This window comes from Cygnus atratus, chromosome 3, assembly GCF_013377495.2.
Source record: "Cygnus atratus isolate AKBS03 ecotype Queensland, Australia chromosome 3, CAtr_DNAZoo_HiC_assembly, whole genome shotgun sequence".
Classification (NCBI taxonomy): domain Eukaryota; kingdom Metazoa; phylum Chordata; class Aves; order Anseriformes; family Anatidae; genus Cygnus; species Cygnus atratus.
In genome coordinates this window covers 38,317,618-38,334,496 of record NC_066364.1, presented here as the reverse complement: position 1 = coordinate 38,334,496, position 16,879 = coordinate 38,317,618, and the positions used below count along the sequence as shown (strand labels likewise).

The window sequence follows — 16,879 nt, the reverse complement described above, 5'->3', positions numbered from 1 at the left end:
GAACACACTCAATTAGTCAGACCCTGCCCTTTTCTTTTGTGTGTCGTATCGCATTCCCACCTTCATTCACCAAGACCAACTGCCAAATCTGTCGAATCCTGTTCCTCTGTTATGCTGACCCGATGACGAAGGAGAAGGTAGGTTTGCTGCTCAGCTGGTGGAACAGGAACCACGGCACTCCCTCAGCAGCCCCATGCGGCAGGCGCTGCCTGGCAATTTCAGAGCCACAACGCTGCTGAAGAGAGGTGGAGCGTCACATCAGCGCAGGTAGCAGTGCCAGCCTCTGAAATGGCTGACAGTGGCCCCTGCCACCAAAGCCTTGGCACTTTGGTGACGTGCTCCATCCTAGGTGCACAGAACAGCTGGCAAAAGGCACAGAGGAGCATCCACTCCCACTGGAACCAAATGTAAGCAGCTTGTTACTGCCGTAATATGCCCCAACCTGAAGTAAAATCCAGCTAGGTAGCTCAGGTCTGAAGGAATTTAAACGAGATATAAATCTAAGTCAGATTTTTGACTCCACTGTGGATTTAAACAAATGCCCCAAAGTCAGTTTTCCCTAAATGCAGTTGCATTTTCTGGAAGGGTTGAACTGAGCGATGCCTCGGAGGCAGGGAGAGAATGTTACAGTTGGCACTCTAATTAAATCGAAGCCTAACGTGCATTACAGGAACTGTTCTCCAGCATAAAAAGGTTTAGAGAAAAAGTGTAACGATAAACATTCTCTGGTCCAACACTTTGATTTGGCTTATTCATACCAAGCTGGAGATACAAGTACAAAATACCTGTCTCTCCCTGCACAATGGGAATTTGTTTAACAAAACTTGTAAAGGAATAGGACAGCTCTCCACCAGCTACAGCAAGTGGAAAACAAAATTGAAAAGTAAAAGAATCTACAACTTAACAGAAACACTAGTTTTTCATTATGAATTTTTAACCCCAGCAGCAAGTGTTACTTCTAATCGCTTCCAGGTAAATGATGCTTGAAGCGTACTTATTACTGGTGGAGGTGTGGCTGACAAGTGAGACTTGAGTGCATAGAGGAAAAAAATACTGCTAAACCATCACAAAAAGACTAGCAAAATACTCTGTTCATCTGATCTGTATTACTTGGAAGAGAAACTCTCCCCGTGGTTAATCAAACTGCAATTGCCAAGTGGTTTAAGAGAAAATGCTGGCCGTAGTTGCCCTTTTTAATAGATTTTTTTGAAGCTTTGGGGCATTTTTTGCCCTCAAAGGGCAAGACGGTTTATCAAATACACAATAAGAACCCACTTTCCCTCCGTTATGTACATTATATACAGTTGAGTGTTCAGTTCCTTCATTCTCTTTTCCTTGTAAATGGGACTCTTCATTTTCCATCACGACTGAGTAATGCCTTCAGTGAAATACCCATCCAGCTCCTGGCAGTAACGGAGCCTCAGCAGCAACCTCAGGTAACTTCACGTGTAAAAAAGAAAGAACTTCTGGTTTCAGTTTATCCCACTTAAACCATTTCACAACTAGCTAAGGCTAATTTTTTTTAAAATGCAGTTTTAAAGTTCTGAAAGTCCATTTTTTCCTTGTCTGTCCATTTTTGAAGACAAGGTCACACAGTATCAAGTCTCTCTTTTGAGCTCTTCGTCTCCGCTGGCTGGATTTTTGTGGTGTCTTGCCGAGGTAATCCATAGAAGTAAATAGAAATACACACCAGGAAAGCACCCACAGAAAAGGTAGTAGCTGAAAGGGAACAAACAGTTCAAAATAAACACCTTTGTAAAAGAAACCACCTTCAGAAGACTGAGCTACATAAATGATGATGATGTCTGACAGACAGTCTTAACATTACTCAAAAGTAAACAGGACAACAAGCTGTTCTTAATTCACAGAATCTGAAATCATACTCTGTCACTGAAAACTCCTGAGCATTTACAATCCCCACAGCATTTCAGCTAGTTTCATATCACAAAAATGTGCTGACGGTCAGAAAATCAAGTGTGAAACACCTTCTGCAGTTCCAGATGCGCTCTGACAGGCCTACGTTACAATAAACCTAAGGTAAAGACACAGTGGATGTGATAGCATAGCCTGTGATAGCACACTTTGTTTGCCTTTTCAAATTTAGACACACTTGAGAAATACTATTAGCGAGGCTTTCACAGAAAGATCAGCAGTCCAGGTTTGATTTGTGTCAAACAGCAGGAAACCATTCAGCCCAGGTGAGTTTTTAAAACCAGTTGGTTTTCATCACTTGATTTCAGGCCCTCTTTTTCAGCTTGTGATGGTTTTCTTCTTATGCAAACCTCTGTTAAGTTTCACCTCGCTACACCAAATCAGAACCATTATACCATACCAACTCTCAATTATGAGTATGGTGGAAAAGTCAAAAACCATAGCAAAGGACTGAGCAGGAGTTATTGAATACTTTATCAGATACATGGCTGATCAGGGAGAAAATCCTTCGTGGCTGTAGGACACAGCCCACAGCAGTTTGCTATTTCCTCTCAGAAGTATTCACCCGGTTGCTGCGGGATGCGCTCTCGTGCATCGCTGGGCACAGCGAGCGGGAAGGCAGCAGCAGGTATAGCCTAACAGGAGGTGGTGAAGCCCTTGCAGAAATAGGTGAGGAATTAATTTGGCACTGGCTGCACTAAAACCAGCAAGAAAGGGTAACTTACTGACTGCTCTCTCAGATAAACAGCTCTATCAATTTGCAGCCTGAACTGCATTAGGAAGTGATTCGTGAGCAGAGCTGTGTAAATTAGTAAGCTGTTTAAACCGGAAAGAACCTTTCCCTGTGAAGTTACAGGATGCCTCTAAAAGACCAAATCATGAATGCCTGTGAAAGCAGAGGATCGTCGGGTACCTTACGGAACACAACATACATTATACGTTAATGCACAGCGCTCCTGGAGAAGACTAAGTTAAAACCAGAAACATTCAAAGGAGGCACGAGTGCTTGCCTTGGTGTACAGTCTGCTAACAAGGACGGAAACCTGCACCTACAGTCAAATCAGACGGCGAAAAGGCACTTACTTAACTGGAGGCCAAAGAGGATGACCGATGCCACAGTAGAAAGAACAATGGCTGCTGCTGCAGAAAAGCCTTTCATAATGTTATCCGTGTACTTCACGACAACAGACGTGTAGAGGCCGCCTACGCTGGCGAGAACTGGAAAGCAGACAGCACGTGTCTGTTAGTAAAGGTGCAGGAGGTTACTCTTTAGAGCCATGCATTTTACCCCACTCCTTGTTTGGGCTACATCATCCTGATTGGTGATTTAACACAGTATCTATCAAAGTGGCACGTCTACAAAGGCATCTAGTAGATCAGTTATGACTCATTTAAAGATGCTCTACCTGCTGCTCAGTTATTTGGACTACTCTTTCAGCACAATTTTAAGTTGAATAAACTATAAATTTTCAAGAAAACAGTATTAAAAAAACTCTTACAGTAAGCAACAGTGGGTCAGACTGTATTTGTAGGTTCACACAACCAGTTACACCAAAAGTTAAAAAAAAGCGAAACAACGTAACATGACCATAAAACCAGGAGATACTTACAGATGACAAACCAGACGTAGTGTGTATAGCCGTAGAAAAACCCTTTCTCGAGTACCTGGGCTCCATCTGACACGTACACACCAAATAAAGTCACCGCAATCCCCGATAAGTACATCTGAATATTCCTCACCCACAAGGATGTATCTGAACTCTTTAATACCTTCTCAAAATAAACTCCTAAAAAAAGAAAAAAGAAAGTTTTTTTTATAAGATGAACAAGGCATCAACTTTAGTGATTCCCAGCTCATGGTGTTCTAAAACCAGACAAGACTACTGGAATCCTCTCATCTCACAGAACTGTACACTTCACATAAGTTCCCAATGCAGAAATCCCAACAACACATCCCGTTAATGTAAGTCTTCTGGGGCAGAATCATTTTAAGGTGTACATAACATCAAAAATAGATTCTGTTTCTCTTTACAGTCGTTTCAGTTGTTGATGAGCTTCACTGTTAAACTATTCCTCATTTCTGTTTAGTTTTCCCGGACTTCTGATACCAACACAGTTTCTCCTGTGCAATTTACACCAGAAAAAAAGCATTTCACCTTGGCACCTGGTATTTTATCCCCAGGACACTATTTATGCATTTCGGTACGGTGCAGAATGATTTGTTCCTCCATCAGGATAATTAGCAGTGAAAAAAAAAACACATGAAGAAAACAAAACGAAATCAAATAACAGCAACAAAATCCAGCCTCCCACAAAAGGGGAACTTTGTTACCTCAGTACAGGGACTGAGAATTCCTTTGGAAACCTTGAGTTCAGAGCGCAGACGTTCTGAAAATCACAGCTTCAAAGATTACAAAAGCGAACCAAAACCTATGCTTTCCGCTAATTGAAACTGCAAACTGTTTTTGAGGAAAACGAATTCATGCTAATCTAAAGCTCTTTTTCACGGTGCCACGCTGACCAGCATGTTTTACCCTTACATCCTGCATTTCTGAAATTCCACATCTACTTTTTCGTGACTCAGGAGGTGTATGTCAGACTCAACGGCCTCTGTTTGACAAGGCCACCGCTAGCTGCCTCTAACTACTGCTCCCAGGGCTCTGCTCATATCTGGAATTTCCTCTGCAGTTCAAAACAGAGACGTTTCACAGGATTCAGACATCTCAGCCATTTGTGTGAGAAGAGTTGCGTGACCACACTTCCTGGCATGAGTGCTACTGATTAAATGTTTATTGCTCATTAACGTTGCCCAAGATCCTTCATAAGATAAGGGAAAGGTACACGAAGTGACAAAGCACAGCGAAAAGACCTATGGGTTAGACACCCTAGACATCCATTCTTCCTCCTGAAATGACTGAGTTGACTCTTTTACTCATGAAAAATGCAATTTATAATTTATAATACAGTATAGTGAGTACGTATGGTGAATCAATTACCTAGAGGACACGTTTATATTTCAGGTGTTTAAATTATAAAAGCAAACAAGGGAATACGATATTGTTGTATATGAAAACTATTTTAAAAGTTTAATCAACAATATAAACGAAAAACTAGTCTTGTTAATGACTGTAGTGCTTAAAAGAACCCACAACAGCCTATCTCGAGCTTTGTGCCCGCTGAGAAGACCCACAGAGCACAAGCAGATATAATCAATTTACCAGAAACTTGGCTGAGCATGACCCATATTTATAAACTATTTATAAACTAAGAAAACAGAAAGTAGGCCAATGACATGATGCTGTCAGTTCTGAAAATGCATAAAAATCACTATGCTAGGCAAGATGTAGGAAAGAATGTGTACTGTTTAGGGGAAATTATTCTTTAGTAATGTTTCAAGTCACAAGGGCTCTGCCATTATGTATTTGTCTAAAACACTTTTATAAGCATTGTTGTGCCCCCAAACCTTTGCAAATTATCACAGGATAAGGAGTTTGAAGAAAGCTTTTTTCCATTTCTGAGGTCCAAAAAGTTACGTGTTCTTGTCCTTTGCTGAATAATATAAAACATTTAATATGGTCAGTCCAGAAATTGAAGGTTTAATGCCAAAAATAACTTATTCATATTGTGGATGGGGGAAGGAAGTAGAAAGAGGAAAGGAGTCTGAATAGGACTTATGTTTTCAACATGTAAAGCCCCAAGGGCACAAGGAGCTGCGTGGATGAAATCCCCTGTCTTCCCAGCTGCCTCAAAGCTACGGCTGTCAGCGAGGAATCACTGGGAGGAAACACCCCAACTGCAATCCCTTTTGCTGCAGAAGAAAGCCGTATGGGTCTCTGAATCCTCTAGAGCAGCCCTCACCAGCCCTTTAAAAGGTCAGAATTTGCAGGGGCAGAGCTATCCACCCACATCATGAGAGCATTAGGAGGCTCTGAAGGCTTCACTGTGAGTGCTGTACGTTGTCTCATGGCTTGGGAGCATCTATGGACATCAGTAAGTTTTGAACCTTCCAGGAAAAGTTGCTTGAGATCTACAAAGTCTTATTTACTGTTTCTAATTCAAAATGCCCATTTCAGTGGAAAGACACCAAACAAGAACCTAACCCTCCTCCTTTTCCCACCTACTAGCTAGAATGGTTTCCACGAGTAACAAGCGCGTATGCACAGCACAAGATGATTGTACGGCACCAGAGGTCAGTGATAACACCTTTTCTTACAGAGGGAGAGGGAAGAATCCAATTTACAGCCAGGAAAATATGCTCCTGTGAGCCAAATTTCAAATAAAGTAGTAATTGCATTTCCTTATTTCTTAGCACCAGCTCATTTGTCCTCCAATCCTGGTCTCCTCCTCCGGAAGCCACAGAAAAACTACTCTTGAGAGGAAATGCTGCTTGAAACTAACGTAACATAACAAAAGCATCACACAGCTTATCGAGGCTTCCTGCTACTCAGCTTCCTTTCTCCCATACTAACTGAGATGCAGGGGGAGACTGACCACCTATGACTACGGCAGTGTGTGTTTTGGGGCTGAGCTGCCACAAGAATTAGGTGAGAAGCTCAGTTCCCCTTTAAAAAAAAAGGCAAATTTTTCATTCGATCACCATAACAGAGCTATTCACTGTAAAATCAACTTATAAAATTGAGGGACGTGAATTAGTTGCACTGACCGAGTCATTATGGAGGTTCCCTTCACATTATTCTAAGCATTTGAAAGGCTCCTCCACTTGCAAAACAGCCTTCCACGTTGCATCACATAAAACCAACAGTACGTGCTCCTAGCCATTTGTTTTTACAACTGGAGCAATCATATCACGAATCTGGTTTATAATTACTGCAAGCATAAGGTAATTACAGGCAGAGGGGATAAAGTCCTCATTTATCTTCTAATCAACAAAGATAGCTAATGAATAGCACAGAATTGAACAGTTCAGTTGGCAGGGCACTAACTACACAGACCAGCACGTCCCACCGCCTGACCACTGCAGGGCTAACCAAGAGTTACAGCGCATTAACGAGGGCGTTGTCCAAGTGCCCCTTGAGCACTGACAGGCCTGGGGCATCAGCCACCCCGCTGGGAAGCCTGTTCCGGTGTTTGACCGCCCTGATGGTAACAAAATGTTTCCTAACGTCCGGTCTGAACCTCCCCTGGCACAGCTTTGTGCCGCTCCCACGTGTCCCATCAATGTGAAGTGCAGGTCATGCAGACGATGCCATTCCCAGCGTCCTATCAGCGCAGAAGGTACGTAACAGAGAACTTTCTGTTTTAAACGCCGTGAAATATCAGTCATTTCGGTATGAACTGCATGTGGAAATAATACTTTACCTGCGAATCCTGAACATAATACAGCTACGGCAATCGCTCCAAACCCTAGCCATGGATTCTGCTCCACCTGCAACATCGACCATTGTGTTAAAAAGGATACAACACGGCAGTCATTTACAAAAACCCATCCCAGAGCTATTTCATTAAGTACATCACAAGTGTTAGCATTTCATTACAGTACAGATTTGATTTGCTAGAGCTGCCCTGCAGATTAGCTCGGCGTAGTCGTGACAAGTTAACCGTGGCGTTTCATTTTCCACGTGTATTTTTACAATCCCCGTGGTGCTCGGAGGCACGGTTACGTGGCTGTGCCCAGGCTGCACAACTGCACGCACTGCCCTTCCCACTAAGGCTGACAACCAGCAGCTGAGACCTGAGAAACAGAAGACACTTGTTTCTGCCTAGAAGGGGATTAGGTCACCGTCTCTGTCGGGTGCGTTTAAATGACACACCCCCGCACAAGGCACTGCAGTTTCACTCCTAATTCCACGAGGGCTTCGATCCCAGGCTCCCTGCTCCAGCAGTTACAGCGCTGCCAGGGCCAAGTGCTGGCACCAATACGTTACTCAGATACTCCCCTGATGGTGCCTTGCCATCAGAGCGACTGAGACCTCTACAGTAATTGATACTGATTGTGGCAGTCGGTAAGATTGCCAAACAAGCAAGACTGGAGCAAGGCTGCAAGCCTGTCTGCACTGGTATACAACAAATCCGAACACAAACGATCGAGCCAGTGTTTGTGTTGTAGATGAGGTGGTCGGAAAGAGGAAATGGATACTGCCGGGCGGAAGCTATGAGTTACTACCTTAATTCCAAGATGCTGTGAAGTGAAATATAAAGTATAAGGCAGTTTATTCCTCGAGAAATGGCAAAATGGAAACTCTTACCTGTACTTTGGTAGCCTGAGCAGGCTCCCACTGCACGAGCGTAACACCACCACACAGCATGAAGACCGAGAACCACTGCAGTTTGCTAAGGGTACGCTTTAGCATTAGGACTGTACACAGAGCTGTGCAGGGGATCTTCAACTGGTACGTCACCTAAAGACGAGAATATGTGCTCGTACAAATTCCTCCAAAACAAGCAAACAGAAAATTCAACTACAGAGCGACAAATGAAATTTTATATTTGTCGATTCCCTACAGAACCTGGGGGCGTTGTACCATTTCCAGTGCCAACCACGTGAACTGGAAATGACTGGCAACGAGCAGGTCAGCTCAGAAAAACAGCACTACAGCAGCGTGTGCCTTGAACGTAACAAAGCATCGCTCGCCTTTTAACACTACTCCGCGCTGGGCAAACAGAGAGCTAACATGCACGCCTCGTGAAACTGTGAAGAGAAATATATTTGCAGATCAGTTACTTACAAAAACGGGCATTACCTGGTAGACTGCTGCATCCAAGTTGCTAAGAGCCACGAAAGCCATATTGTTTTGGAGAGCATACACCAAAGATGGAACACTTAATTTTAGCAATTCCTTGGGACTTCCAAATACATTTTCTTTTAGAGATGTTATTAGCCTTGCCAGACTTCCAGATTCTCTGCAAAATAAAGTAGTAATGTAACTGGGGACCGCCCTGAGCTGATATTTGGAAACAGAAAACAAATCAACAAATCTGTTGGGATGGCTGAAAAATTGTTCTTAGTAATCATCTTACCTTCTGCTCATTATAGGAGAAAATTAGTGGGAAAAATCAGTGATGTTATCAACAAGTAGAAATCCCCAAACGTGAAGACAACGTTCCGGAATCAGGAGGTTAAATGAATTAATGCATAACGACTTCAACAACAACAATGAACACTGTAAATGGTGGAATAAGTGTCCAAGTATGCAGGCAGTGGGTCAGAAGGGTGTCCCCCCTTTTTGTAGGGGCTATTAATATTTGTGTGTGATGGCAACTGCCTGTGGTTTTCCACATCCACTTTAAAACGGACCTCACAGTACAGCCAAAAAGAAGATTGTACCCTTGCACTCTGCTAAATCTGAAGCAGCTGCCATTCCTCAGCCAGCCTTGGGCTCCTCTTCTGGCTTATGCAGAGGGAGAAGCCAGACCTGCACCAGGACACGCGAATTGCTCAGGCAGGACGTGTGCTGGCTCCCCATTGCCTTGCACCTTCACAAGCCTCCTTCATGCAATTACAGCGTGCGCGAGAGCCGGCAATGGAAACGTGTCACTTCTTGCTGCTGCCCCCTTCTAGGGCTCGTTCCTCAGCTGATTAAAAGCTGGCCTCTGCACCATGGGTTCTCCCTTGTTACTCACACACCACTATGACTTTTCTTGCTTCCTTGTTGCTGCTGCTCAGGCCCTCCAGCCCCCGTCCCAGCTGTTCCCAGGTACCACATTGCCCCTTTCCATTCTCCTCTCATTGGCCATGGACAAACACCAACACCCAAAATCACTCCCGTCCCCTCCCAGCTATGCCACAAGCCTCTCGACTTGCATCCTTGTACTGTTCTTAAATTTAACGCTCCTTTTGCTTCCCTTGCACACCCATACAAACAAAAGGCTCACATCCTCTGCAGCGCCCCATGAAATCAACTTCCCACGTTTCACCCACATCCCAAATCCTTTCTTCCTACAAACGTACATCATCTACCTGCCCCAAACTCCTACTATGCAGAATTAGCACCCTCTCTGTCCCAGGCTCCTTCATCAACCACCTCACTCCTGCATATTCTCCATTCTTGATGAACCCCCGACTCTGCTCCAGGTTCTTAAAATTTGCCTCTTCAAAGATTTACGAGCTCTATCCTCCAAAAATCCTTTTAAGTTTCCCTCCTCCCTGCCTGGCACCAAGGCTATACCTCCTTTTAAGTGAGAGCTAGGCTGGAGCAGTCGTTATGCAGGCAGCACCAAGGGATTCTTTTGTCATTTTCCTGTAACGGCGCAGCTGCAAAGGACAGTGTTGGGGCCATACAGTTTCTGAAGAGAGGTGAGCGTGATTTCCTGCACTCCCACTGCACAAGCGAGGTCACTTGCAAGCTCCTTCCAAACTTTCGGGGAAACTTCGTGTGGGACAGACTTGCTGACACTGAGCACATCACAGAGCTGTCTTTTGCAAGACGTGTCTGGCCATGGGACAACCACCGATACAAAAATTGACAGACAAGCAGCACTTAAAGTTTGTAGAACAAGGAGGGGGAAGAGTTCATGCCAGTGCACTACGGCTAATTGCACGAAGCATTATGAGTCACTGACATTACAGGCAAAGTTGTCGGTTTATTTATTCTCCAAAGAACTTATTTTCCAAAGAACTTTTATTGCCTGGCATTGGGAGATAAGATGCAGAAGAAAACTCTGAGCACCCGGTAATAACCCAGGTACAGCTGTACTAAAGTGCTGCTCTTCCAGATTTCAAGATTGTAAATATAATTAGCACTTACAGAGAGAGCTCTACTCTGTGATACTAAGAAGTCAGAAGATATCATATAGTAATGGCTTCTATCTGTCAATACTAAGGTAGGCTGTTGAACAAGAAATTAATACTTAGACTATACCTGCTTCTGTCCCAAAAGACGCCCAGTGACTTAGCTGATCGCATGTCCAAAGTGACATCAGAGCAGCAGGAGCTGCTGGTGCCCGCTCTGATTCAGGCATGGCGTTCAGCAGTGAAGAGTAACAGCTGCCCAGTAGGCAGCACTTTCACTTCAGCTTTTGAGAAGAAGATGTAGCATACGGTAGTTCATCTTTGGGGGGGATTCGCTTTCTGAAGCACATACTTATCAGGAATCTCTAACTGAAAGCTGAAGTCAGCACAAAGGGCACGTCTATGCGGAGAAGAATTTAAGAACAAGCTTCTGTGTATAGCTTATACTGCAAAATAAGCTGCCCAGACATACACAGCAAAATAAGTAAGAAAATAAAAAAAACATTTAGCTTGAATTCAGCATTCTTGATGTTTATCTACATTTGACTTAAAATCTACATTTGACTTAAAAATATATTCTGTTTCTACATTGGTCTGAACAGTTGATGGATACCAATAAGAATCAGTTCTGCAACTCATTTGTTAAAAAAGCCAAAGTTAAAACTGGAGTTTGCAAACGAACTTTTCTTTACCCATTGCTAAGAAATTATGTACCATCTAAGAATCTGGATGTCGTAATTGCCAAATGGCGAGCTGGACTTCAAATAAATATGAGAAGTTGAGTCTTTTCCCGTAACAGTACGGCTGAATAAATAATTACACAGCTTCAACTATTGTAACCTTCCTTTTGGAAAGGAAATCTTCTGGCATTCATTCACTCATTCAATATGCTTTGCAGGAGAAACCCAAAAGGTAAACACAATGAAGGCGTAACAGAAGAATGTGCAAGAAAACAAATTCTGCAGCCGGAACAGCCCGAGTGTCATACTTCAGTATCCTGTATGTTGTAGTAATCGGTACTGGCTGCTTCAAAAAGAAAAGGTAGTGAAACGTATCCAACCGTAGTGAACAAATGATTGTATTTTATTTTTTAACAGGCTATTAAGCTACAAAGGCACCTTGCCTTGGCAGGATAGAAGTCTAAAACTGGAGGAAGCCGTCAGGCAGACGCTGCAGGAAAACCACGCTGGAACTCGCACTGTTTGCCCTATTCATAAGTGATCTAAAATGGAAGATTACTAGGATACTGGCAAAATGTGCTGATTATACTGAATTATATGTGGTGTCCAAAAGAAAACTTTCAGTCGTTGCTGAAAGGGTCCCTCGCTACACCCAGCAGAACTCACCAGGTCTTCTGCCACCTGAGAAACAGCTCAGTTATCCGGGCAGCAAAGGACGGCCTCCAGACCCACCAGCACGTGAGACATCCTACCCAAAAGGAGTGAGCAAGGCCTGATGAATGCTGTCTGGTGGTGCCCATCTCTCTCCCTTAACTATGGAGAAAACAACTCCTTAAGTTTTTTAAAAGCTGACCGGATCAGAATAGATATTTTAACCTTCAAAAAGCTCAGCAGGTAAGATCAATCCCATTTTAAGTGGCAAACAAAACTCAATTGTCAAAAAAAGTGAAATAACCATAGGAGATGACAAACCCAAAAGAGAGCAACCATCTCTAAACTAGTTCTAGGCACTTGGGAAGAGGATGCGAACAGCTTTCCCGCACGTCAGCTCGAGGCTCAGCTGTGCTCAGAGAAAAGAGCTGTCAGGGATCCTTAGGAGAGGAACTGACACCCAGCCAGGTGCTTTCTGCACCGTTACCTCTCAGCATAATGCCACAGCACGTTCACACCTTGAATGCTGCATGCAGCTCTGGATCCTGTTTCACAAGGAATGCAGTAATACTGGCAAAGCTGTTGAGAAGGGCACTAGGATGATCTCAGAAAAAAATTAGATAAGACTCCTGGCTTAGGAAAGAAATGAGTGGTGAAAAAAAAAAAAAAAAAAGGATCTGCAGAGATGTGAAAACAAGAGTGGTAAATCCGAAGAGGGAAAGGTTATTCATGATGTTTTTCAATACACGATGACAGAATACAGTGAAATTGCTAAGGAAAGTGTTCATAAAAGAAGCACTTTTTCCATATATACCGTGTAATTATATTGCAGAACTCATTTCACAGGCACAACAGGGACTAACAATTCAAAAGGAACCTGCACAGTCTTGCAGAGGGCAGAATCATTAGGAGCTACAGCCACAGTACGCACGCAGCCTCCAGGCTGGGAAACCGTGAGCATCTGCCACCAAGCAAGGGAAGGGGAGCCTGTGCTTGCCCTCTTGCTTCTAAGCATCCACTGCTGACTACTGGCAAGGGCCAGGTAGCAGGTTACACAGATTTTTGGCAGTGCGGGGATGTCCTAAAAAACTCCTGAGACAAAAGCAACTGCCTTTTTAATTATTTCAGTCAGAAAAGACCATTTGCAATTCCAAGGAAACACAGTGTTACAGACCCACCGCTTACCCTGCTGGAACTACACCCCTCTGGTAGGCTATGGGCAGTCTCGGTCCCACAAATGTGGGAAGTTACCAAATCCCACCCACAGACCCTTCACTGTTCAGAAACGTGGGCTGCTGACGTCTCCAGAAAGCAGACTGGGTCAAGATCTGCGCTTTCCACAACCTTGTGAGAACCACAGCGCCATTTTTAATGAAAGTTAAACAGAAGGCTGGTTGCCACAGTGGCCCTACAAATTCAAATACTGGTTCATTTCTAAAGCAACTAAACCACCATTTTGATGTTAAGAAGAAAAGATCTGATAAAAAAGAAAAAGAGGCACACCATGTGACTTCACAGTCCTCTAGCACAAAACAGACGGCCTTCTGATGTATAAAAAGCCACAAAGACACACAGAGATCCTGAAAGAACAAATTCTACCAAAACAGCAAGAACTGGGCTTTGGAAGAATCCAGAGAATAAAGGCCCTTCCAAAGACGGGTGTAGCACAGGGAAACCGAGAGGTAAGACAGCAGATTGACAGCCTCACTACTTCTTCAGATGCTCACGCCTGGATTTGAATTACAGTTCTTGGTGGCAAAGTGGGATTACAGAAATTCTCATGGTTACCAGAGGGTCTCAGCTTTGACTCCCTGGGATACTGGAGACAGCAAAATGTCTTTCCATAACATTGTTTGGGAAAATTTACATGTAGGAACATTACAATTGTATATAACTCGGCTCAGTCAGGCTTTCACCTACGCCAATACTCTAAAAGACTCAAAACGCTGTAGATAACCCATGCTGACACTTTGAGCCTATTCCAAGGCATATGAATACAGAAAATATGCAGAAAGGACACACCTGAATATCGAGCTGTTTACAAAGTAGTTTCAGATGAGGACTCACAAGCTCTAACCCGCACTAAAACGACTCTTCTGCAGCCTGCGTACCCAGCCATGCCCTCACACCTATCTGCACTTCAGTAACTGAGAGCGTGAGGTTAAAAGTGGGGATTCATTTCCAAAATGCTGATTAGCATTCCCATACTTACTTAGCCAAGATGCCCACACTCAAGAATAACTTCATAACTTCGGTGATGCACACGGCTGTAGTAGAAAAGTAGAGTTCTGTCTGCACTGTCCTCGTGTACCGCAGCGCTACTGTGTATGTTGCAGCAACCAGGGTCATCACAGTGAGGCAGTACAACTTGAACAGTAAGCTGACATTTTCTGAAAGAAAACAAGATATCAACTTAGCATGCCCTTCACTTTAATTTAAGAACTGAAACAGGGTGTCCTACAGCCACAGAACCGTGCCAAAGGCTACTGCAGCAGCGTACAATAATTTCAGCATTGTGAAATGTTTCATATAAAAAGTCTAAGATAAATCTTAAAATCTCTTCTCAAAAAAGACTGTACAAAAGCTCCAGATCTTTGACAAAAAGCCATCCTCTTGCCCTAATAGCAATCCTTTGTTCTAGAAAAACTACCCATACACTAATATTTGTCTTTCTGTGCTTTCCTACCCTTAAGGTGACAGTATGTGCTTACTCTGGAACGGCAGCCTGTCCTCTCCACATACTACACTGAAATCTGGCACGAAGAGCACTGGCAGTCTAGTAGGAACAAAGAGAGGGGAAGTGTTCAGTACCAGCAAGGCAGGGAATCCATCTTGCAAATCTTGATAAATAAGGCAGCATTTTTCTCAGCCTTATTTTCCAGCAAAGTTAGTATGAGAAGTTTGCTCAGAACAGTGACTTCACACAAAGGGCTTTCCTGAAAAATTATTCACTGTAGAAAGGTTATGTCTATTTGAGTAAATTGAACCATACAAGGACTACCTACCATCCGTGCAGCCCCTGCATCTTCTCTACTCCTACCACTGTTGCAATTCTGGTAATGGTTCTGGCCTGGACCGATGCTATTCTGCACAGTTTAGGAGCTGGCTTGTCCCAGGACTAGTGGCAGTAAAATATCCTTGTTAAATACGGCACCCGATGGGTGCACGCTGGTCTTTCTGCAGCATCTTTTGGGGCATCATCCATCATGTTCTGAATGTATCAATTAAGCTGCATTTCTTTAGGATAAGTTTATGTTCCTTTGCTGATTAGGAGATGAGCTAACAGATGAGCGCCGGGCAGTTTTGTAATAACTTTGTTCATTTAATATGGGAATGAATTGCTGAATCCAGTGCAAGCGATGTTTTGGTTCATTTTTCTTTCCAGCCAGCGCTGCCTTCTCTTGCATAACGCTACTGCAAGGTACGGTTAATACCTCCTGCTCCTCTAATCACATAAATTAGTGCTTCCTTACAGATAACATCTCACCCACGTCAGTAACCACGTTTAAAAGGCAGAGCCAATTAGTTTTTGGAGTAACGACGCTTAGAAGTGACTTGCAGCTGTCAGATGGTTTTAAATTAAGTTAGACTTGTGTTAGGGGAGGGGGGCAGGGGGAATTTCAGGGCATAACTGGGAGGTAAAATTAACCCAGCCCAGCTTTATTTAAATCAGGTGAATCGAGGAAACAGATATAGACATGTATGTAACAAAAACGTGCTTCCTAGCAGTGGTTGTTAGCACCACAGCAGCATTAGTGCAACTGTGGGGATTTACATTTTTTAAGCCTGTAAGATGTTAAGTCAAAGCAGTGCTATATAAAATTAAATTTTTGCCTATGACAACCACTCATAAAAAGGGAAGAGCTGCGTGCCCCCACTCAGCAAAGGGCCCCCAAAGGGCAGCCCCCGCCCCAAAATGGCAGCCCCCGGGGGTCCCCAAGATGGCGGCCCGCCTCCACCCGCCTCAGGCGCCCTCACAGCTCCCCCTCCCCACACGACCTCACCTCCACCCCCTTCTCCCCCCCGCGCCCGCGGTGGTCGCGCCCGCCGCCGCGCCCCCCTCCGCCAGCCAGACGCGCCCACCGCAGCGGGAGCGGGGGGGGAGCGCAGGCGGCGGGGGCGGGCTGGGGCTGCCCCCCCCCACGTCCCGTCCCGTCCCGTCCCGTCCCGTCCCCGAGCCGCGCTCACCCCTCGCAGCCGACATGGTGCCGGTCCCATCGCACCATAGAGAGCGCAGAGCCGGCCTAGAGCGCCCCGCGCCCCGCTTCCGCGTTTCACCATCGAGTCGGAGCAGCGCCTCGCCCCGAGCGTCCTCCCGGAGAGGGCGGGAGGAGCGGTGGTGGCGGGGGGGGGGTTCCCGGCTCGTTGGCCGCTTTGGTGCCTTAAATGATAAAATAAATAAACGAAAAGCGCCGTAGCAGGCACCCGCCTCGAGCACGGTGGTGGGAAGTGTGTGAAGCGTGTCGGGGGAGGCAGCGCTAGGCTGAAGGAAGGGCTCGCTTACCTCGCTTCCCGGGTAACGGGATGAAAAATAAGAAAATTAATCACCTCACAGACCTCGGGAGCATCCAGCCCAACCACCACCTAATGGCCAAATCCACCCCAAACCACGTCCCTCAGTGCCACGCCACACGGCTCTGAAATACCTGCGGGGTGGGACCCCACCACCTCCCGGGCAGCCCGCGGCAGTGCCCGGCAGCCTCTCGGTGAGGAAATTCTCCCTGTGCCCAAGCCAAGCGTCCCCTGGCACAGCACGAGGCCGTCGTTGCCTCCTGTCCTGTCACCTGAGAAAAGAGACCGACACCCTCCTCGCTACAACCTGCTTCCAGGCAGTGGCACAGAGCGATGAGGTCTCCCCTCAGCCTCCTCTTTTCCAGACCAAGCAGCCCCAGTTCCTTCCTCGTAACCCTTGTTTTCTAGTCCCGTC

At 45.0% G+C, this 16,879-nt stretch overlaps 2 protein-coding genes across 2 annotated transcripts in view; one reads left to right on the top strand and one right to left on the bottom strand.

Moving 5' to 3' along the window:
- The window catches only part of RARS2 (arginyl-tRNA synthetase 2, mitochondrial), a 52,937-nt gene extending 37,631 nt beyond the window's left edge, over nucleotides 1-15,306 (top strand). The window contains exon 21 of the mRNA XM_035559448.2: nucleotides 14,646-15,306. The gene's annotated coding sequence lies outside the window, so the exon portion shown is untranslated. The remainder of the gene's footprint in view (nucleotides 1-14,645) is intronic.
- Nucleotides 1,161-16,263, bottom strand: SLC35A1 (solute carrier family 35 member A1). The gene is made up of 8 exons (XM_035559451.2): nucleotides 16,141-16,263; nucleotides 14,165-14,342; nucleotides 8,634-8,793; nucleotides 8,139-8,291; nucleotides 7,252-7,318; nucleotides 3,543-3,719; nucleotides 3,016-3,150; nucleotides 1,161-1,719 (listed from the first exon to the last, which is right to left on the bottom strand). Exons 1-8 carry the CDS (start codon nucleotides 16,154-16,156, stop codon nucleotides 1,589-1,591), a joined length of 1,017 nt encoding a protein of 338 aa, XP_035415344.1. The 5' UTR covers nucleotides 16,157-16,263; the 3' UTR covers nucleotides 1,161-1,588.
- Between the last annotated feature and the right edge of the window lie 616 nt (nucleotides 16,264-16,879).

Excerpts from the sequence above, each read along its gene's own strand:
- SLC35A1 (XM_035559451.2), bottom strand. Across the intron at positions 3,151-3,542 it reads CTACGTCTGGTTTGTCATCT|TTCTCGCCAGCGTAGGCGGC; the intron begins GTAAGTATCTCC and ends TCTGCTTTCCAG. Across the intron at positions 1,720-3,015 it reads CCTCTTTGGCCTCCAGTTAA|CTACTACCTTTTCTGTGGGT; the intron begins GTAAGTGCCTTT and ends GTTCCCTTTCAG.